Source organism: Penicillium chrysogenum (assembly GCF_028827035.1).
Source record: "Penicillium chrysogenum strain IBT 35668 chromosome Unknown utg000001l_segment0_segment0, whole genome shotgun sequence".
Taxonomy (NCBI): Eukaryota; Fungi; Ascomycota; class Eurotiomycetes; order Eurotiales; family Aspergillaceae; genus Penicillium; species Penicillium chrysogenum.
In genome coordinates this window covers 4,498,668-4,521,136 of record NW_026622749.1, presented here as the reverse complement: position 1 = coordinate 4,521,136, position 22,469 = coordinate 4,498,668, and the positions used below count along the sequence as shown (strand labels likewise).

Genomic DNA, 22,469 nt, shown 5'->3' with positions numbered 1-22,469 from the left:
CATCCAACAATATCACTGCCGAGCCCTCGAGGCTCCGCCACCGCTAGCTCCGGCCCTTATTATTTTGCGGGTTCAGACGAATTTCCTCCACCACCAGCTCTACAGTGTATTTCTTTCCAACATTCCGTGTTTTTATTCACCAAACTTTCCTAAAATACAAACTCTGACGCCTTCCGGGACGGGAAGGCGCTTTCCGCGATGGAAAACGTGAGTGATCCCCCGACCGTGCCCCTCGCTAGTGTCGTCATTGGACCTAACCCTGTTATACCAGCTCGCGGAGAACGACATGCTTGTCGATGATTATGATCAATACCCTGCCGAAAAGACCGATGTCGTCGTCGTTTCCCGGTCGGGATCCGACGAGCCTGAGTCCGCACCGACCGCAGATGACCGTATGTTCTTTGTTGCTTCTCCTTCACTACACCACAAACAGAGCGGTTTGACAGGTTAGCACAAAGCGTGGCACCTGAATGAGATCGCCCTCGAGAAATACACTGCCTATTTACTTGTTTGTATTGAATGATCGCTAATCGAGAGCCCCCGATGCATACAGACGCGGCGATGATGGCAAAGGTCCTCCCTCAGAACCCGGACCTCGAAACCCTAGACGAGGTCTACAACTCATGGCACTTGTCAGAATGGCGGAAAATGGATCGCAAGTCACACGGACCCATCTTCCGATGCGGTGGTTCCCCCTGGTGCGTGCCTGAAATCTCTTTGCCTGGATTGGCTCTATGGCTCTGTGCCGGCATTGAATCTGACTCGAGAATAGGCGCATCCTCTTTTTCCCCTACGGCAACCAGACCGAATACGCCTCGTTTTACCTCGAACATGCGTGGGAGGACGGACCTCCGGAGAACTGGTACGCTTGTGTGCAGTTCGGGCTGGTGCTGTCAAATGTGAACGATCCTTCTATTTACACACACCACGGTAAGACCTTCCAGTCTGGAGGAATTGCTCGATCAGAATGTTAAGATGGGTCTTTAGTTGCGACGCACCGTTTCACCGCCGAGGAAGGGGACTGGGGTTTCACTCGATTTGCCGACCTCAAAGGTCTGTTTAGCCATGCGTGGGAAGGGAAATCAGTCCCGTTGGTGCAGGATGATGAGGCGATTATCACGGCCTATGTTCGTGTGGTGAAAGATCCCACGGGAGTCTTGTGGCACAGTTTCCAAAAGTGTGTTCTCCCCCGGGAGGTTTGACCGAGTGAAGCTAACATTCTCTGTTTTCAGTTACGACTCGAAAAAGGAGACTGGAATGGTGGGATTGAGGAACCAGGGAGCTACATGCTACTTGAACTCACTTTTGCAGTCGCTTTATTTCACAAATGCTTTCCGCAAGGTATGGCGAGACAACTTCGGTCACCCTAACCATTGAGACTAATAAAAATCTTCAGGCCGTGTACCAAATACCGACTGACCAGGAAGCTACGCGTGAGAACAGCGCGTGGGCCCTCCAGAGACTATTCTACAACCTGCAGACCAACGACGTTGCTGTTTCCACAACTGAGCTCACCGCATCTTTTGGCTGGCAATCCAGCCAGATTTTTGAACAGCAAGATGTACAGGAGCTCTCACGAAAGCTCATGGAAAGATTGGAGCACAAGATGAAAGGTACAGTTGCAGAAAAAGTCCTGCCTGATCTGTTCGTCGGAAAAACAAAAACGTATATTTCTTGCATCAATGTGGATTACGAGTCTTCTCGCGTGGAAGACTTCTGGGATATTCAACTCAATGTTCGAGGCAACAAGAGCATAGATGACAGCTTCAGGGATTACATTCAGGTTGAGACGTTGGAGGGGGAGAACAAGTATGAAGCTGGGCAGCCATACGGTCTGCAAGACGCAAAGAAGGGCGTCATTTTCGAGAGCTTCCCTCCCGTTCTGCATCTTCACCTTAAACGTTTCGAGTACGACCTCAACCTCGACATGATGGCCAAGGTCAATGATTATCACTCCTTCCCTATGGAGTTCGATGCGGCCCCTTATCTTTCTGAGAGCGCCGACAAGTCGGAGTCCTGGGTTTACCAATTGCACGGCGTTCTCGTCCACAGCGGTAACCTCGATGCCGGACATTACTATGCCTTCCTCAAGCCCACCAAGGATGGACACTGGTACCGCTTTGATGATGACCGAGTCAACCGAGCTACTGACAAGGAAGTCCTGGATGAGAACTACGGAGACTCCCAGCAGCGCACGAACGGCACTGGAGGACGATCCGCTATGCGCACAAACAACGCCTACATGTTGGTTTACATCCGGAAGACGAGGCAGGATAATGTATTATTACCGGTCGCAAAGGATGACGTGCCCTCTCACATTGGTATGTATAGAGACTACTATTCTTCGGAGAACTGAACGCTTGGCTAATTATGGAATAGAGAAGCGTATGACTGAGGACCGGGCGGAGATGCTGCGTCGGAAGAAGGAGAGAGAGGAAGCTCACCTTTACATGAATATTGGCGTGCTTAACGAAGATTCATTCCGAAGCCACCACGGCTTCGATCTGACTAGCAATGACCTACCCGCGGACGATCCAGCCCTTCCCACGCAATACAAGGTTCTCCGGGCAAAGAAAGTCAGCGAATTTGCACAGGAAATCGCCGAAGAACGAGGTCTCAAACCAGAAGCCATTCGATTCTGGGCCATGGTCAACCGTCAGAACAAGACAACCCGACCCGATCAGGTGATCCGCGATCAGGAAATGACTCTTGAGGAGGCTTACAACAAATGTGGCACTAAAGGCCAGCTGTTCCGCTTGTGGGTGGAAGTGGCACCGACCGGCGCAGACGGACAACCCACGCCGTGGCCCGATAATGACTCGATTCTCGTTTTCCTCAAAAACTTTGACATTGCCGCCCAGACCTTGACTGGTGTCTGCTCTGTCTACGTTCAGAAGACCCAGAAGGTGAGCGAGCTGGCCCCGATAATTCTTTCCAAGATGGATTGGCCGGCCGGCACGGAGTTCATGCTCTTTGAAGAGATCAAACATACCATGATCGACGTCATGAAACCTAAGCAGACTTTCCAGCAATCTGAAATTCAGGACGGCGACATCATTACCTTCCAGCGCGCAATCAAAGAGTCCGAACTGCCAGCATCAGCACTTTACACGGACGCTCGGCAATTCTACGATTATCTTTTGAACCGCATGGAAGTTCAATTCGCCCCGATCAAGACCAATGAGGGGGAGACTTTCTACCTGACTCTCAGCCGCAAGATGACCTATGACCAGTTCGCCAAGAAGGTTGGTGAGCACCTCCAGGTGGATGAGACTCATCTTCGATTCGCGCCCGTGATGGCCAGTACTGGCAAGGCCAAGCCTTTCCTGAAGCGAAACGTCAATCAGAACCTCTCACAAATCCTTAACGGTCAATATGGTGCCTATGGGTACACCATGCACCGGGCAGACGCATTGTACTACGAGATACTGGACATGAGTTTGAGTGACTATGAGAGTAAGAAATGCTTTAAAGTCACATGGCTGCCCGACGGTATCACCAAAGAGGTCTGTGTTAAGCATCCCCTATCCATGTCATTTGGATTCGGCTAACATTCATGTAGGAAATTGTTGAGGTCTTGGTTTCCCGTAGCGGCACCGTGGCAGATCTGCTGGCTGCGTTGCAACAGAAGCTGGAACTTGGCGATGAGCCGATCCGGGTCGCCGAAACACACAGTGGAAAGGTCTATAAAGAGCTCCGGGAAGATCAAAACGTGGCTACCATTAACGACTACGCCACACTCTACGCCGAAAAGATCCCATCCGAAGAATTGAAGTTGGACACCGAAGATCGCGTCATTAGCGTGTTCAGCTTCGATCGCGAACCCAACAGGGCTCACGGAATCCCTTTCAAGTTCGTTGTGAAGCCCGGAGAACTTTTCGCCGAGACAAAGAAACGGCTGTCTGTCCGCACACAGATCAAGGGCAAGAACTTCGAGAAGATCAAGTTCGCCGTGGTCCCCCGGACATCTTTCTCTAACGCCAAGTATCTCGAAGATGGTGAGTGCCTTGTCAATTTCATTGGAAGAACTTCTTTGGGACTAACTCCTCTTAGGTGATATCTTGTCAGATGTAGCGGCTGGTGCCGACGACTTCCTGGGTCTTGATCATCCCAACAAGAGCCGGAGCTTCTGGGGCAAGAGTGATGGATTCTCCATTCGTTAAACAAGGGTTAAAGTCATGGCGCTTGGGGGTTACGAGTTGAAGGAGGGCTGTATGCTGCAATCCGGTACATTAGCAGCGACACCCTGATGAGATGATTATGCCTTTTTTCTTCTTTTTTTTGCGTATTATCTTATGTAACCAGCTGAAGTAGAAGACAACCCCGTCTATATGATGAGTGAAGATTGTTCATTTTCCCATGTGTCGTGCATGTCATCTACAAAATAGACTCGTGGAATAGACCGAAGTCGATACATGCGGAAGTTTGTTTGGATGCAAACAAAACAAACAGCGGAAGACAAAGTTGGCCAGAACTCTCCTGACGCGGATATCATCCCCAAGTTTAACGGTCCCCTCTTGGTATATCTTCCTCACAATGCGGTTCGCACTTTTCGCCGGCCTGGCCTCCCTGGTTTCATCCGTCACCGCAACCGCCCTCACCTACAGACTCGATGCGAACGAGAAAGCATGCTTCTTCACGAACGTTGAGCAGAGCAACGCCAAAGTGGCCTTCTACTTCGCGGTACGTCCAATTGATTATCCAGCTACAATACATTCCCTCGCGATATTTTGGTTTAGTCGCGGAGCTATGGATATATGTGGTGGCACCGAATGCTGATATTGTACGATGCAGGTCCAATCCGGTGGTTCCTTCGATGTGGACTACTCCGTCAGCGCACCGGGCGGCAAGATCGTTCTAGACGGCACAAAGGAGCGCCAGGGTGACTTTGTCTTCACTGCGCAGAGCGTGGGCGAGTACACCTTCTGCTTCAACAATGAGATGTCCACATTTGCCGAGAAGATGGTCGACTTCGAGATTGCCGTACGTTTCATATCAACTTAAGGAACCAGTCCACAAATACTAATTGAGCGATTGGATCTACAGGTCGAGAACGAACAGCGCGCTCAACTGCCCTCCCGCCAGGGCGCTAGCCCCGAGCAAACCAGCAGTCTGGAGGAGTCCATCTACAAGCTATCCGCACAGCTCTCCACCGTCTCCCGCAACCAGAAGTACTTCCGCACACGCGAGAACCGTAACTTCAGTACCGTGCGCAGTACCGAGCGCCGGATTTTCAACTTCAGTGTGATTGAGTCTTTGGTGATGGTTTCCATGGCTGCGTTGCAGGTCTTTGTTGTGCGCTTCTTCTTCCAGGGCGCTCGGAAAGGTATGTTCACTTGTTCCCCGTGTTTGAAGTTGGATATGGGCGGAAGTCATGGTCGTGTCTGGACTGTTTTGCCGCTGCTGTCTGTCCTATTTGGTTGATTCGTAATAACATTCTTTTGGAACAGGTTACGTGTGATGTGAGCATGAGCATGAACAATAATATGATGCATTTTACTACCTATGTTTGGCGTGTTAGCCTAGTTATTTCTGTTGCAAAATCTATGTTCTTGTCTGTCTAGAACCAAAATGGGAAATATACTCGGTATTGTAGCCCGTTGATCGTATGGCATGCCAAAAGAAAGCAATTGAGGTGCATGTTTGGTTTCTGAAGTAACTTGGGTTTCTGAAGGTATGTGTCATGCTGTACTGGGTAGGAGAGGCATTCGCAACCCACCAAGGGAAGATGGATTGTTACAACGGCAGGATCAAAAGACACCGGGGAAGCACATTCTCGATCATCCCGATGGTATACGTTGTACACCCGAAGCTCTTTGCTTCATGCTCGCAATGATATACTCGGTTTCCATCGAAGGAAATCCTCCAAATAGGAGGCCAGCTCGTCTGTCACTGAACAACATCAGTGAGCAGTGAACCATGGCGCAGCCGGGGAGGTGAGGGTGATCATTGCCGTACGCTACATGCTTGCTGCATATTCGCAGTTATGTAACCGGTTTCTGTTCGAACGAAGGTTTCCGCCAGGAACCTAGATGGTCTTTTGCTGAGTCGAGGTCGATGAAAAGTTGCATCGACGTTGTGCTGAATCTGTTCTCGCGTTCTGTGTCTCTCCGGAGACAAACTATGCCAGGATAACCGCGCAGCCTGGGAAGCGGGTACTCGATGCTCGCAGAGACGGAACCTGTTTCTGAATGGAAGTCTCCCGTCAGTATATGGTATTAGGTGGTACGTGGAACGGCTTCCACCATTCTTTGCGACTAGAACGCAGAGCAGGGTCCGATACTGATCGAACCGCTTTCACGTCAGTTGGACGTTGCCTTCCAAATATATGAGGACAGAAAAGATAGCGAACATAGGTCCGGGTGCATTGGTAAACGCTAGCATGTTGAGTGCTGTCCAGCTAAGGGGCAATGTTGTGCGTAGTACTATTGAGACCGACATCGGATCCAAAACAGGTTTTTGGCATCTCTCTAGTCCGCAATATACGGTGGGCATGCAGCCAAATCCAGAGACTATCAACAATATATGTGTGGAGATAGGGTTGTCGATGGACGCTCAGGGACAGCAGGGTAAGAGCCTATGACGTGAGGCAACGCAGGTAAGAATCGGCTCCGTGCAATTAGATCACTTCCAGTGGTATCATATGCTCGCTACGATGTACAACATACATAGCACTCCCTTCGTGCTCCTTTAGCCTACAATGATGCATATAGGGATCGCCGTCAGAGACTGCGGTGTGATATCATTTGAAATGCGCTGGGTACTGTGAATCTTGGAAGGCTGACTCAAGTGCCGTTTTGAATGATCGACATGCAGTACGGAGACATACAGTGTCAGTGCATATTTGGTTTGGGACAGACCGAGCCTTGTCATAATACATGTAGCCTTGTGTGCTCGTATATGGTTCAGGGCTTGAAAGACTGGAACCAGGTAGGAGATGGAATGGAATAATGAAGAAAGTGGACCACGAAGGCTCGTTCAATGACATTTTATAGGCAGGGGAAGACCCGCAAGTGCACATTCAATGTTCAGGTAACGTCTCTGTTTCGCACACTTGTTTTGACGCGCTCCGCTGTTGATAAGACATGCATTATCGAATGCTGTCATATCTGGGATCAGACCCTTGAGACGGAGGAGCGTGTTATGGTTCAAACACCATCAGTCTATATTGTGAATTGGGAAAAAACACACGTTGTACTCCACAAGTTTACGGCATAGAACTTGTGTCAACTCCGATATCACATTAATATTGTAGTCTCTGCACCCATTTACCAGAAGATGTCTCTATAGTCTACATACTTGTAGTATGATAAGCCCACTATGTTACTACCTTTGGTATAGACTGGTTCCAGCCTGGATTAGACTGCTTCTTCCCTGAAACCAGGTCTGGTTTAGATAGTCAGGTGGCCGATCATGACTGTAAGTGGCCATATAAGTTGTATTTCAAACGCTTGTCGTACATCACTGTGTTGCTCCTACACGAAACATTCCTCGTGGCAAAGGTGATCCTATACGCTGGATATTAGCTCCGGCTTGCGCTAAGATAGTGCGGCATCTACAACTTGAGCAAAATGTACAACTATTGTGGAGACAAAGTGTAGATGAATGGCTTTGATATCTTTGGTTTCATGTCTATGTTGTAACAATTTGCCTTGCCCCGCTAGCATCAACTTCCGTCCAGGGTTCATAGATGGCAAATACTTACCTAGGGGTCTCCACTACCGTTCTTCGGAGAAGATATCCCTGCCACTGGCGCCCATGTTTCGTAGCGATCATTTATGCCAATCTCTTTCCATGTAGGAACAAGTTGCACTCCAACATGGTGGAACTTTTTGATGTCAGAACGCAGTTTGGTCGCGAGCAATGGTTTGAGTCGGACTCTGGGATCCCCCTAGTCCCAGTACATTACCTACAATCTATATGTTAGCACCAGACAGATTTTACTATCTATGATACAAGAGTAGAGGTGTAGTCAATATATGCAGCATTCAGTCACTATATAGTGTCATTTGAAGATGAGGGCACCCCGACATCAGGTGCCAGCCTGCCTCAGGCATAAAGGCCAAGACTGTCCATTCCCGAAAAAAATCGCTAGCTCATCCCCATACGTCCCCACTTCTTTCTTATTTTGTCGATTTCTAAAAACACCGCAGCGAATGAAAACAGTTTGAAAATCAATTAAACCTTCGTCCGTAAACTGACTCTCCACTGTGGCTGCTAGCCTCCATTCCCTTTGATACGATGTACCAAACCGTTTCGGGTTCAAGCTCACAATTGAAGCCCCATGAACGTCCCACTTTTGATAATCAAATTAGTTTTCCAGGGCTCGGGTAACTTTGATTTTTCTTTGCCATTTCCATCGGCGAATGTCGGTCACCCCCGGCCGAAAGACGAACCCAAATTGCTCGGGTCACCCCCCGGTGCCTAGGGGTATGACGACATAGCTAAGCCTCAGCTACGCTACTGCAAGCCTCTGTCTTTTGCAGCACGCATTTACTGCTTTAAGCCAGCCGGATCACTCCGTACTTGATTTGTTATATTTGATATGCATGTCGAGCCGATCAATATATCCAAGGCTACCACCGGCGGCTTTGCAACAGCGCGTTTTACCACTTGGGTCTCCACCAGCAATGTCCACATTTTCCTCCACGACTATCCTGTGGCGAGGTAGAATGCGTGATGGGCCTCGCCCTTCAAAAGGCCCCTCAAGAGCCCATTGATAGTTCAATTATGATTCGTCCTGTAAACGTCAGGTAACGATCTGCAGGGGACCGGACTGTCGTTGTGCCGATCTAAAACGTCATCGGCTCTCAATGGTCATTCACATTCCCCAGTGATCTCATCGGAGCAAACCAATTCATGGAAGTGGAACAACTGATGATATCGCTCCTGGAGTTCACCAGTCTCTGTGCGCCTGTGGACATTAAGTAGTTCATAATGTCTGCTGATGATGATTCGACCCCACACCGTGTTCTTGGACGTACCTAATAGGTCGACGTGGTCGCTTACCCACTACCTTCCAAGGTTGGAAAATACTGAGGGCTGGGGTTTATGATGCTTATGATGTCGCCCAGGATAAAATACCCCCCCTCTCCCCCTTTCGGCCAATTACCTGGGTATGTCACAGTACTCCGCTCGGTGTAATCGGCAGAGATCTCTTGTTTACCATGGAAAGAAATTAGATACCTTGTTGACCTATCAGAGACTGCAAAGCTGGGCGCGTTTGCCTTCTTCGACCATCCACCGGTACGATCCCCATACCCTCCGATCCATGCGTGTCTTATATATAAACCTTGTCCCGCAATTTCGATCCTTCGCAGGTGCCCTAACTCTCGTATCTGCCGATAGCACTTTCCCCTACCCATTTTATATTCTTGGCCCGTACATATATGCTGTTGGGACCCCCATTTATCACACATTATCTTACCTGCGACCCTCAGTACCACTACCCACTACTATCCAATACAACCGAAACTGGTTAGACCTTGAAAATATTCCATCACAGGTGAGCAATCTTGAATTGATCTTAAATTGGCCGTGGGATACCGGTATCACCTGGATTCCCCACGGCACCCGCAACCCAACCTCCACTTCACGGTGATCGTCCTGTACCTCAGCCTCATCCCTATGCCGTCATATATATTATACCCAGACTACCACCCTTAATGATGCTATCCCCCCAGCTCTCCTGTCGCTACTCCATACCTAGTCCTGAAACTTACGCTGGCCGTTTCAACCCTAGACATTTTTCACCATGACTCATTCCGCTCAAATGGAACAAGCAACCGAAGACATCCACTCCATGTTCCCAGACTCCGGTGGTATGGAAAACATGGCTGGTGAGACTCTGGTTGAATCTTACCGGTCGCTAGACCCCGCTCGCGCCTTGCTGGAAGACTACAACCGCTCCATGCTGCAGTACACCCAGCGCCAAATGTCTTCCTTCGTCGACACGGATGACACTCGTCGCAGTAGCCAGAGCAGCGGGCAGAGCGGTCGCAGCAGCGCCTCTAGGGGCAGCAGTATGTCCCAACAGGCCAATCCATCTTTCACATCCGTCAGCAGTGCCGCGCACCCTGTCGAGACTAAGCTCAGTGGCCGTGACATGGCTGCGGCGAAGTCGGCTGGATATTAGAGATATGCTTGTATAAAGGTATGCATGTGCTCTCATATTGATAGCTTCAGTGTACAAGAAAGCTAACGAACGTCTTTACAGTGGTCCTATTCCACCAACACCGTGATCTAGCATCATAACAACACCTATCATTGGCGAGCTGTTATCAACAGCCCCGTATACTTTCCGTCAATGCCCACGCAGACGCTGAATTTCCTGCGGAGTTATATGAGATTCACGGGGACAGTGTGCTTGCTTTCAAGCGATTTATCGAATGTTCTTCAGTTTGATTTCTACACGGCCTCATCGGGGTCGATCCCTTTTCTACCCACTTTTTCCTTTGCATAGCGTCTTCAGGATATCGATTGATCCTCAGCATCCAAGATTCTTTGACTCCCTACCGTGTCATTTCCTTCACATTATTGTCTGTGTCTGCTTTGGAGTTGCTCATTGAATTTGAGGGCAATCTACAAACGATATTTTACGTCCATTTCAAACCTTTCTCGAACACTGTCCACTCTCCGGGGCTCTGGTGTCTGGATAGGTGATCAAATCATCCCTTTTGGTTGGTATTCATTCTGGAAAGGGATATCGGCCTGTACATTATCTGTATTTGTACTTCTTGCCAGCGAATTTGTTCTTTGTTTTTATTTTGTGATGAATCAACTCTCTCTTCCAGTGAGGACACTGGACTGTCCCCTGGGAGAAATATACCCTGTTATGAATACCTACAACATATCAATGCTGGCCATTGATGAACTGTACAACTATCTGCAAGCAAACCGGAGCAGACTTGAATGTTGTCTTTTCGATTTGTGTTTATTCTCTTTCTTTTCTTTTTGGGCTGGACAGAGACTGTAGACGTGTGGATTGCCTGTTCTGGTTAGGTCTACCTTTCTGGGTTTAGCATTCACGTAATCACAAACCTCACTCATGATGCTCCTGACATAAAAGACCCGACGCTCCGGGAATAGAAATACCGTAGTACCAGGACAAGCGATACCTACGGATAGAGTCACTAGAGAAGAAACGACGTCTGATATGAAGGGTTGGCAAAGCCAGGCGAAGGAAAAATATCTCTCGAGGGAGATCTTATTAGAACACTAGCCACCAATCCAGCTGGGTAGCTTCCCCAGTTCTGAGACCCTTCTCGACGACCTTTATATCTCGGAGCAATTCCTCCACAGATTCGTATTCCTTCAGGCAGTACTTCGAAGTAATGGCACTGCATGCATGTGAATCTTGTGGGAACTGCTGCTTTGCAAACTTCTCTCGGACCTTCTCATACTACCCCTTTTCCCCATCGACAATTTCAGGAAAGACAGCATGACCCATCATAATCAAGTAGATAGTACAACCCAGCGTGAAGAGACCTATCTTGATATCTGCATTAAAAAGACCCGCTCGAGGGCAATAGAACCTGGTAGGCTCGCCGTTTAGACCAAGCAGTACTGTTCTATCCCCGATAAATGTTTCCCCTGGAAATTCGACAGCTTGATATGAGGCTCGTCATCAAGGAGAAGATTCGTAGGCTGGATATCGCAGTGAAGAACGAGATTGATGCAGAACGAAACTGCTGATTCCTTTCTCTAAGATAGCGAGGTCCTCGAGCATCGACTGCACAGAGCTAGAAAGCCCGGCTTAGCTATTTCAGAATTCTTTTGGAGAGACCAAAAAAGGGGTATGCACAAAGCGTTTCTCTCACTCCGCATGGGTGTTTGCAGATTAGAGAAGCGAACAATATGAGGTTTGTTAGATACTAGTATATACCTAGGTAGGGTTATGGATTCGGCAAGCGCAACTTGATGATCACATTCAAGCTCATTAATAATTATTTCATGTTGGAACTAGAACACATTCCTACATATGTAGTCACATCAACTAAGGGTAAGGCCTTTTGTTCCGAACATCTTTGACATATGTGTACGATTTCCTATTTTATTGACGGTGATAGATCAAGCTCTCTCGTGGATTCCCTCTTTTCCCTCTCAACTCGCTGTACTTCACTTCAAAGAAAGCTCCTGTCTAAACAGAAGGGTCACGTCGCGTCGTGCTGAAGAGCTGCGTGCCTAACGTACCCCTTGCATACCTCCCGAAGGAGAATCCGATACCCTCGCAAGGACCTTGCCCTCGCAATGAGTTATGTCATTGAACATGAAATGGGCAAGAACACTGTGAAATTATTGCGGTGACTAAATTGCATCTTTTTATGTTCCAATTAACTCTGCTTTACATTGCAGTCAGAATATAGACATGTTCCATTCGCAGAGATGGACAACACCAAAACCAGAGCCCACATACCAGAGAACGAGTACGGTTCAACTAGTAGCGAATCAAGGCCATACCGTGCCTATCTAAACAGAGGGATGAGACCCCTGGAATCCGGGATTCGACCATGAGCCAACCAAACCCGTCCAAGGGAGGAAGGCACAAGAAAATCCAGTGGGCCTGTTGAGGGCTGGCAGACCTCCGGGAAACCGAGCATTGCATGCATTGAACGTCAACATCGTGTTCCTGATTCTTCCCCTCTAACACACCCATCGACAACCTCGCGGCAACCAACCAGGCCCAGCTCCAGCCATTCATTTCGGTCTTTCTGTAGAGACCAGCATACACTCTTTTAACCCGCTGCCCTAACATTGTCCTTCATTTCGGATATTCAACTCTCATAGCCATCGCGGCGTGGCAACTCGGCCTACAATATCTACATCGACTCACTCTATACTTTTCATACCTATACAACAGCACCGAATCACCAAAATGTATCTAACAACTCTCCTCGCGGGCCTCGTATCCCTCCTATCTGTCACGACCGCCATCCCAATGGCAAGCGATAAATCGACTCCTACATCCGTGTCCAAATCTCTCATTTCGCCCTCGAGCTCGGCCTCGGTTTCAGCCTCGGCTACCCCCTCGCCCAATCCCTACGAGGCCTACACATGTCCCAAGGGCAAGTACAAGTCCTGCTGCAAGACTGTGGAGCAGACAAGCAACGACCTTATCAAGCCGCTCGGCGAGTTGGTGCCAATCGTGAGCGGGCTGCAGATTAGCTCGGCTCTATCATTCGAATGTATGTTGCATCCTGCCCTTTCTTTAATATAATCTTGCAAGTTCGCTATTTGTGTACTAACCAAATCTACCTCGCTAGGCAAGCACATGGCCGAAAGAGATGCCCCAGATAGCTGCAACGGAAAAGGATTTTCTCCTATGTGCTGCAGTAACAAGATTGAGGTATGTATTCCGTCCCTTGCTTTTCTTCTACGTTTCCGGGGGAGAATGTAGCTGACTGTTCTTCTTTTGTAGGATAGCGGATTCAACGCGTGCAAGCCTTTCGCGGAGGAAAAGAAGAATTACTATGCGAGCCAGATGAAGAATAAACCAGAGTCGAATGTTGATGTGATCATGGATGTTCTCACTTGATGTTGAACACCTGGCGGAATGGATCTGTGACATGGGATGGGTGCGGATGTGCTGTGGGGGTTGTGAACTGGCAATTCGGGGGGAGAGAGCGTATTCTGATTATTTTGCCCTTCTACTTGATATTTTATGGACTTGCCTGTGGTAGTTTGGCTTATGCAGGTTACGGTGTGTAATTGCATGGCACTTCTATAGGTGTGTCTTTTTTCTTGCTTTTTCTTCTTTTATCCTCGCAGGTCGCAGGCTCCGACATACATACTTGTAGATTTTTCACTCTGTTAGTCCATCAATAAGAGGCCTATTTCAGCTGATAGGGTTGTACTCCGTACGCTGTTGATATTCCTGGAGCATTCTCCATCTGACATGCACACGGCTTGGGAGTTTTGAAACTACTTTGGAGCAAAACGCCAATATAACGGTAACTTACTTGAAATGCAAATTAATGTACTCTTTCATATCGTGTTTTAAATGAACATGAATAACCCGCCGCAGCGGGGCCCTAATCATACAAACCGTGGCCTTGGAAGGCCTCGGGTGACTCAATTCGAGTCGATTGCATTTCAAGCATAACTCTTACATTGTTTCATGTGCACATGTGCACATGTTCATTGCCAGCCGCGCCCGCCCTGGGGAGCAGGTCCCCATGGCCCACCCTGCTGACCAGAATAAGGAGGAGGGAAGTGATATTGACCCGGGGGCATACCGTACCCCTGTTGCTGTCCCTGGTTCTGTCCCTGCTGCATGGGAGGAGGATGGTATGGGGGAGGGAAGGCTGATGCTGAAGACCCCGGTCCAGGTGGGGGGAATGGCATTGCCGGCATGTATGGAGGAGGCGGAGGCCAAGAACCGTAGTTGGGTGCAGGTACTTGTGGATAGCCGGTGCCGGGACCCATGGGAGGATGAGCATACTGTCCACTGGGGGGATGAGCAGTGGAGAAGGAGTTGATGGGTGTGGAGGGATGTTGAGATTGGTGAGGGGGAGGGAAGTGGGAAGTGGACGGTTCTTGAGGTGTATATGAGCTTTCGCGACTTCGTGGGCGCGGAGAGCGGCCTCTTGATCGTGCGTCATGGCGACGGAAACCACGTCTGTATGATCGTGATCCACTTGGAGATCGTGACTCGGACTGGCTAGTGGAGCTGTCGCTGTAGCGCCGGCGTTTGTTATTAGTTCGTGATCCACTACGGCTGCGACTGCGGCTGCGCGAGTCCTCGCTGTCTGTATCTCCGGGTTGACAGAATTCAAGGGACCATCCGTGGTAGTGCTCGCCATCGAGGATGTCGCCTGTGTTCTCACCCCGGATGACTGTCTGGCCCAGCGGGTCGAAGTCTGCATCTTTATCATCCCCAGCGATCTCCGGGTCGAAAAGCTTGTTCACATCGTTGAGAAAGTCTTTAAGGGATGCTATCAACTTCTCGTCCGCGGGACCTGCTAGTAACTGTATCGGTTTCGTGGCATCAGGTCGGATGGGAATAGTCGAGTTGGGAATAATGTGAGGGTAAATGTTGCCCGCACGAACTTCATGCCAAGGCGTCGAAGGATCCCCGTGTGTAGATGGCATGACAAAGGGCACATTCTTGCCGGACTTCTTTGCTGGGTTTAACCCGTTCGCCGCATCGTCCGAAGGCAGGGGAATCCCCATAGTCACGACTTCCCGAAGTTTGTTGACTAGCTCGGGATGAAAGTAACCGTGCTCAGACCAGAGATCCAGTAGATCGTCCAGCCGTCGATGGTACCGTGGGTTCTTTTGGCGATCACAGTTGGCTGCGTAGCCGACCAAGTTCACGAGATGCAACTGCAGGGACCCGCTCACTGTGGAGAAGGTTGCCGGGCTATCTAGGTGATACTTGCAATGATGTAACAGGTCATTGAGCAAATAGAGTATGTGGAGGCCATGGCGCTTCGTTGAAGGTTTGGACCCAGTGGGCTTGGATGGTGGGAAGGATGCAGCGAGAGCTTCGAGGTAATTGACCAGACCCCCTACCCTATTGGAGGAAAACGCGACAAAGCGAAGCAACCAGGCTTTACAGGTCTGTGTGGGGAAAGAGTGTTTAGTAAACTGAGATGTGAGAGTTAACGGAGGTGACAACGGGTCAGACCTGAATGTTGGCTGGGGAGCAATGCGACAGCGCGTGCTCGAGGCAAATGTGAAACGCGCTTATCTCATCGCGAGGAACAGAAGTAGGATCGGGACGCAATAGGCAAGCTGCAAATGCAGCCTTGAGAATAACAACACCGTGAGTTGTCATCTTTGCCGATCTCACGATCTTTTGAAAGAGAGAGAGAGAGAATCCCATTACCCACATTGTCATGTCCCCGATCCCGTATCGAAGCTCTTATCGGCACGTGACTATTATACTAACTTGTTACACAGGTAACTAACTAACTAGTTAACTAACTAACGTAATCGGAAAGCGAGTGGCCACTGTAAGCGAGTGGCCACCACCTCCAAAAACGCGTCCATGAACTAGCACTTAGTTAATTCAACCACCCACTATGCCACCAATTCGCTCCCAATCCTCTACAAATTCAACAGAGCAAGAGGGTAGGATCTTATTAGCTATCTAGGCTTTTAAAAATGGAGATATTACATCTATTGCTCTCGCTGCTCGCACTTACAAAGTCCCGCGTATAACTCTCCGCTACCGGCTTAGTGGTGTATAACACCGCGCGATTTCTCGCGCTAACTCATATAAATTGACACAAATTGAGGAGGAATCTCTTAAAAAATGGATTCTATCTATAGATACTCGCGGATTAGCACCCCGGCCCTCTACTATACGAGAAATGGCGAATCTTCTCCTCGAAAAGCGTGGAACCACCCCGGTTCTTTCGGTTAGCGATAAATAGGTTTACAATTTTATAAACCGGCACCCTCTCCTTTCCTCCCGGTTCTCGATGTGACGATCTGGAGGTTCTTGCGGTCACGTGATGATGTTTGTTTCCAGGCATGTGACAGACTAGAGTCCGGGACGAGGGTCGACAGAGATTTCTGCCTGAAGTCCCCGACTAGAGATCTCGACGCACAAAAGGATCTTGTAGTGTCGATCCTTTCCCCTTTTTCTCTTTCCCCCTTGTACTTAGTATTTTGAAATCAAATGCACTCTTTTCTCGTGAAGAACTGGCAGGTCACATAATACTAAGTACCATCTCAATTTCTTTATGACAGTACGGCTGTACAAACCATCAATTTGATTGGTTTCGGCCCCGTCACATCCCCACTTTCGTTCCTTGGCACCGTACAGCCAAGACCTTGACCCACGTTGATCCCGGACCCGTACCGAGAACCACCGACCAATCAAGATGGTCGGTCCGAGACGAAACCCACCCACGAATCGGGACAGACAGCCTGTCCCCGTGCCTGATGAAGAGACTGAGCAAGAAACTGTCGCTGCTCATGAACCGCATACCCCGACCCCCGATCCGCAGAGACCAGTTGATACTGGTGAACGTGATGAAGAAGAAGAACCGATCAGCGCACGGTTGCGCCAGACACCGAGAAGTGAAAGATTTGTTGAGCTTGCTCGTGATCACCAGAGACTGCGAAATCTGGTCCAGGAACTCGAAGATGAGATCATTGTACTGAGAGCAGAGAGAACTGAACCTGACAATGCTATGGAAGCACTCCGCATCGAGCGAGACGAGGCCATCGCCCATAGAGACATCGCTATCCGCGAACGTGGTGAACTTGCCTTCCGTCTCCTGAATCTCCAAGGTCAGAATCAGCATAGTACCGGCGCACCGATTGTGGAGGCCGCTACCGCTCGGAAGTCCACCAAAATGCCTGATGCACCCATGCTGAACGACGGAAAGGAAGTCCGATTTGAGACTTGGGAAACTGTGATTCGCCAGAAACTCGAGGCAAACGCTGACCATTACCCTTTGCCTGTTCACCGCAAGCTCTATGTCCAGAGTCGTTGCGAAGGTAAAGCTCAGCTACACATTGCTCCCCGGATGAGCTCCGATGCTAGCATCCCGTACGCAGACGCTGAGGATATTATCCTTCACCTGAAGACTGTCTTCGCGAACCCAAACCGACGTGCAGAAGCTTACACCGCATACCATAAGCTCAAGATGAAACCGAAGGATAGTTTCACTGATTTCCTTGCGGAGTTCATGCAGCTCGCCGAAGAAGCTGTCGTTGTTGCCGAAAACCGCAAGCGTGATCTGTATTCGAAACTCCCGTACCTACTTCAGAGTCAAGTCATGTGGGCAGTCAACCAAGATACTGTCTCATTCGATGCATTCACGCAGAGCTGTCAGAGCATGGCGCACGAGATCAGTCTCCAGCAGGAAGCAAAGACCTCCTCACGTACCCGATCTACGATCCCCGCTGCCGGTGCCGGAGGTGCATCCGCCGCGAACCAGTCAAGCACTCCCCGCGTGAAGCGCGAGTACACTCCGAGTCTGTCTGCCTCCGAAAGAGAGACCTTGATGAGAGAAGGACGATGCTTTAACTGCAAGGAACATGGACATATGACCCGTGATTGTCCGAAGAAGAAACCGACCCTCGCTGTCGCGACGACTACTCCCACTATGAACCCTCCCCGTGTGGACGAGATCGTGGAGCTTGAAGCTGATACCGATTCGGGAAAAGTTCCTGCCTAGGCGAAGTCTCCCTCCTAGGCGGACGGAAGGTGTCACTGTTTTCGCTAGATTTACAGAAGTTGATTGGCGGTCCCAGAGATAGCTTAGTTTTCAATACACAGCTAATGCACAATGGACGCTCATTTTCTATTTCAGCACTCGGTGACACTGGAGCAGATGGTTACGTTTTTATCAATTCGTCAATGGTTATAATATTGGGCAAGCGTTTCGGACTCAGGGTAGAAAGACTAGACCGTGAATGCCTAGTGCGAGGTTTCAACGGTAAACTAGCAGAACCTATACGACATGTGGCTTTCCTTACGATTTGTATCGATGGAAGGATTCAACGACAGATCCCTATGTTGATTGCAGACTTGGGAAAATACGATATCATCCTCGGGCGGATGTGGTTTGCCGAGCATGATGTCCTTCTCGACTGTCGACGACACCGGATGATTTGGCCAGATGAAAGGACTCTCTTCGATGAAGTGGCGAGTAAGATCTCTGTCCCAACCCCGAAGACTATCCTACAGAGATCTCCGCAAGACGACATTCACCAGAAGGACGCAGACCGGAGAGATCGTCTCTTCGAGTTGATGGAGACAACTACGGAAGTACAGAAACCGAAGAAGGATATCTATCTTCACGCCCGTGAGCGCCAGTACGGACACTGGCAGATACAAGAGCAGAGAAAGATGGTACGGAACATCAAGGATGAGATACCAAATGTTCCACTCTCCAATGAGAAAGAAGACAAACCTCCCCTTCCTGCAATCGATATCAGTGCAATTGGAAGAGTCGGATTCGATAGATGGGAAGCACGGAAAAAGAGAGACCCTACAGAAGGAATCGAGATCTTTGCTACCTCACTCTGTGAGATAGACCGAATTCTTACTGTAAAGTCGTCTGTCGAGGAGGATCCTGAACTTCAAGAGATCAAGAGGACATTGCCGCTAGAGTATCACGACCTAGCCGAAGTGTTTTCAAAGAAGAAGTCGGATGAATTGCCCCCATACAGACCCGGTGTGGATCACGATATTGTTCTTGAAGCTGAAGCACAACCGGGTTACTGTCCCCTTTATAAGCTGTCTCTTGACGAGCTGAAGGCGGCGAAACAGTACATTGTTGAGAATCTGGATAAGGGCTTCATTGTGCCAAGCGCGTCCCCTTACGCATCTCCAATCTTGATGGCAAAGAAGCCTGGTGGTGGACTCCGATTCTGTGTGGACTTCCGAAAGTTGAATGCAATTACCAAAAAAGACTGTTACCCACTCCCTCTGATCGACGAAGTGCTTCAACGAACTAGCAAAGCGAAGTACTTTACCAAGCTTGATATCAGACAGGGTTTCCACCGGATTCGTTTAACCCCAGGAGCGGAGGACTTGACGACCTTCAGGACACGGTACGGATCCTTCAAGTATAAGGTGACACCATTCGGGTTGACTAACGGACCGGCTACGTTTCAGCGGTTCATGAATAACATCTTACGAGAATGCATGGATGAATACGTAGTTGCCTTTGTAGATGACATCCTTATCTACAGTGAGACTCTTGAAGAACATCACAGACAGGTGAGAGAAGTGCTCTCCCGACTGCAGAAGGCTGGTTTGCAAGTTGCTCTCTCAAAGTGTGAATTTGCTGTCACGAAGACCAAGTTCCTTGGGTTTATCGTGAGTACAGATGGTATCGCGGTTGATCCTGAGAAGATCCGGGTGATCCAGTCATGGAAGACCCCATCGACAGTGAAAGGCGTGCAATCCTTCCTCGGATTCTGCAACTTCTATCGACGATTCATCCAGGGATATAGTTTGATTTCGAAGCCTCTGCATCATCTGACTCGACAGGGCGTCCCGTACGAATGGTCTGCCCATTGTGAAGCAGCCTTCACGCTCCTGAAGGAGAAGCTGGTCACCGCACCGATACTCCGTCATTACGACCCAACACGAAAAACAAGAGTGGAAACTGATGCTTCAGACGGTGTGTTAGGAGCAGTATTGTCTCAGTACTATGAAGATGACGATTTCTGGCATCCGGTGGCTTTCTATTCAAAAACTATGCAAGCTGCAGAGTTGAACTATGAAGTGCGGGATAAGGAACTCCTTGCTATCATCCGTGCATTGCAGGAATGGAGACCAGAGCTCGAAGGTCTCGCACGACAAGATCGTTTCGAGATTCTCACGGACCATCAATCTCTAGAATATTTCATGACCACCCGACAAATGAACCAACGACAAGCGAGGTGGAGCGAGTTCCTCTCGCAATTCCATTTCTTGATCAAATACCGACCGGGGAAGAAAAACATCGTCGCAGACGTGTTATCGAGAAAGGAGTCACCTTGTGTCGATAATGGTAGGCAGTTGACGCTCTTACCAGCGGACTGTTTGGAGAAGGGCGTTTATCCACTGGATCTAAACCCAATCCAACCAGAGGACGCGCAAGAAGTTGTTGATAGGGTGAAACAGGCAAACCGCGAGAGTTCGGAGCTCGACGAATTCCGTCGGATTGCGGTAGAAGGAAACAACCCGAAATGGACCCTCCGAGATGGACTCCTCCTCTACGAAGAACGCCTGGAAGTTCCGGATGAAGATGATCTACGTGCTAGATTGCTAGATGAGGTGCACCGACAACCGATGACTTCACATCCTGGTATAGAAAAGCTGAAGAAGCTTATTTCTACAAGATATCATTGGCCCGGGTGGATAGCAGATATCAAACGATATGTGGATAACTGCTTGGTCTGCAAACGAACTAAAGCATGGAGGGATCGAGTTCCTGGACTGCTGCACCCCCTCCCTATCCCAGAAAGGCCTTGGCAACACATTTCTATGGATTTCCGCTCATTCCCGAGGGACCGACACGGGTACGACACTGTCTTTGTGGTAGTTGACCGCTTTAGTAAGAGACCAATTTCTATTCCCTGCTACAAAGATACGAATGCGAAGCAGATGGCTCGGTTGTTTATCGACAACGTGATACGAACCACCGGCATCCCAGAGACTATCGTCTCTGACCGTGGAGGACAGTTCGTTTCCGAGTTCTGGACTGAGTTCTGTCGAATCCTTGGAATCAAGAGGAAGTTATCAACTGCATACCATCCCCAGACCGATGGTCAGAGTGAGATTGCGAATCAGTACATGGCCCAGAGATTACGACCCTACGTTGAGCAGAACCAGGATAATTGGTCAGAAATACTACCCATGGTAGATTTCGCAGCTTCTATCCTTCCCCAAGATACCACGAAGAAGTCCCCATTCTTCATCGAGAGAGGATATGAACCGGCTATGTCTTTCGACTGGAAAGATCAGGAAACCGTGACACCAAATGAGCAGGACGCCGTGCAGATGCTTTCAAATCTACAAGAGATCTGGACTCAGACAAAGGAACAGATTGCGAAGTCACAGCAGTTACAGATCCGGCAGGCGAATCGACATCGGAGAGAGGAAGATTTCGGTGTTGGCGACCACGTTTTCGTGACAACGAAAGACTGGCAGCTTGCCCAGCCTGGTCGGAAACTCGCCCACTTAGCGAGTGGTCCGTACAAGATTATCAATAAGATCGGCAATTCTTACGAACTTGATCTACCGGATTCGATCCAAGTACACCCAGTTTTCCATGCTAGCAAGCTACGAAGAGCAGCGACTACTGAGCCCTTAACGGGACAACATGTTGATCCCCCTCCGCCAATCAAGATCAATGAAGAAGATGAATGGGAAGTTGACAAATTGCTGGATGCAAGAACGTATTACCGAAAACTGCAGTATCGAGTGCAGTGGTTAGGACATGATCTTGATCTACAATGGTATCCCGCTGGGAACTTCAAGCATGCACCGCAAAAGGTTCAAGAGTTCCATGATCAATATCCTTCCAAACCAGGTCCCCCAATGCGTTTACAAGACTGGATTGATGCTTCAAAAAGAGATATCATCCTCGATGAACATCCTGATGACGACAAGCCAGCATTCAGAGGCTGAATGCAGTTTTAGCCGGGGGTTATGTGACGATCTGGAGGTTCTTGCGGTCACGTGATGATGTTTGTTTCCAGGCATGTGACAGACTAGAGTCCGGGACGAGGGTCGACAGAGATTTCTGCCTGAAGTCCCCGACTAGAGGTCTCGACGCACAAAAGGATCTTGTAGTGTCGATCCTTTCCCCTTTTTCTCTTTCCCCCTTGTACTTAGTATTTTGAAATCAAATGCACTCTTTTCTCGTGAAGAACTGGCAGGTCACACTCGAGACGCTATAATTACGAACGTGCGAAGTACGAAGACCCGAAGATTATTATAGAGTGGTTTAATCTTATTTAAAAAACTATCCTTCAATTTAGGATTGACCCCGATAACGTTTATAACTTTA

At 49.1% G+C, this 22,469-nt stretch overlaps 6 protein-coding genes across 6 annotated transcripts; 4 read left to right on the top strand and 2 right to left on the bottom strand.

Moving 5' to 3' along the window:
* Window positions 1-104: 104 nt before the first annotated feature.
* Window positions 105-4,190, top strand: N7489_001799 (ubiquitin-specific protease UBP15). Its single transcript, XM_056707554.1, has 10 exons — window positions 105-207; window positions 272-392; window positions 554-698; window positions 773-930; window positions 988-1,177; window positions 1,233-1,341; window positions 1,397-2,321; window positions 2,380-3,506; window positions 3,563-3,998; window positions 4,054-4,190. The coding sequence occupies exons 1-10, from the start codon at window positions 199-201 to the stop codon at window positions 4,161-4,163; spliced, it is 3,330 nt and encodes a 1,109-aa protein (XP_056571856.1). The 5' UTR covers window positions 105-198; the 3' UTR covers window positions 4,164-4,190.
* A 329-nt stretch (window positions 4,191-4,519) lies between these two features.
* Window positions 4,520-5,515, top strand: N7489_001798 (p24 family protein). The gene is made up of 4 exons (XM_056707553.1): window positions 4,520-4,683; window positions 4,795-4,983; window positions 5,047-5,326; window positions 5,451-5,515. Exons 1-4 carry the CDS (start codon window positions 4,537-4,539, stop codon window positions 5,459-5,461), a joined length of 627 nt encoding a protein of 208 aa, XP_056571855.1. The 5' UTR covers window positions 4,520-4,536; the 3' UTR covers window positions 5,462-5,515.
* Window positions 5,516-9,754: 4,239 nt separating this feature from the next.
* N7489_001797 (uncharacterized protein) lies at window positions 9,755-10,135 on the top strand (the record flags this gene model as incomplete). Its single annotated transcript, XM_056707552.1, has 1 exon — window positions 9,755-10,135. The coding sequence occupies one exon, from the start codon at window positions 9,755-9,757 to the stop codon at window positions 10,133-10,135; it is 381 nt and encodes a 126-aa protein (XP_056571854.1).
* Window positions 10,136-11,209: 1,074 nt separating this feature from the next.
* On the bottom strand, window positions 11,210-11,452 carry N7489_001796 (uncharacterized protein; the record flags this gene model as incomplete). The annotated part of the gene is made up of 2 exons (XM_056707551.1): window positions 11,210-11,339; window positions 11,403-11,452. The coding sequence occupies 2 exons, from the start codon at window positions 11,450-11,452 to the stop codon at window positions 11,210-11,212; spliced, it is 180 nt and encodes a 59-aa protein (XP_056571853.1).
* Window positions 11,453-12,874: 1,422 nt separating this feature from the next.
* Window positions 12,875-13,534, top strand: N7489_001795 (uncharacterized protein; the record flags this gene model as incomplete). The annotated part of the gene is made up of 3 exons (XM_056707550.1): window positions 12,875-13,184; window positions 13,263-13,345; window positions 13,418-13,534. The coding sequence occupies 3 exons, from the start codon at window positions 12,875-12,877 to the stop codon at window positions 13,532-13,534; spliced, it is 510 nt and encodes a 169-aa protein (XP_056571852.1).
* A 602-nt stretch (window positions 13,535-14,136) lies between these two features.
* Window positions 14,137-15,778, bottom strand: N7489_001794 (RNA polymerase II-binding domain-containing protein; the record flags this gene model as incomplete). The annotated part of the gene is made up of 2 exons (XM_056707549.1): window positions 14,137-15,561; window positions 15,629-15,778. The coding sequence occupies 2 exons, from the start codon at window positions 15,776-15,778 to the stop codon at window positions 14,137-14,139; spliced, it is 1,575 nt and encodes a 524-aa protein (XP_056571851.1).
* Window positions 15,779-22,469: the final 6,691 nt, after the last annotated feature.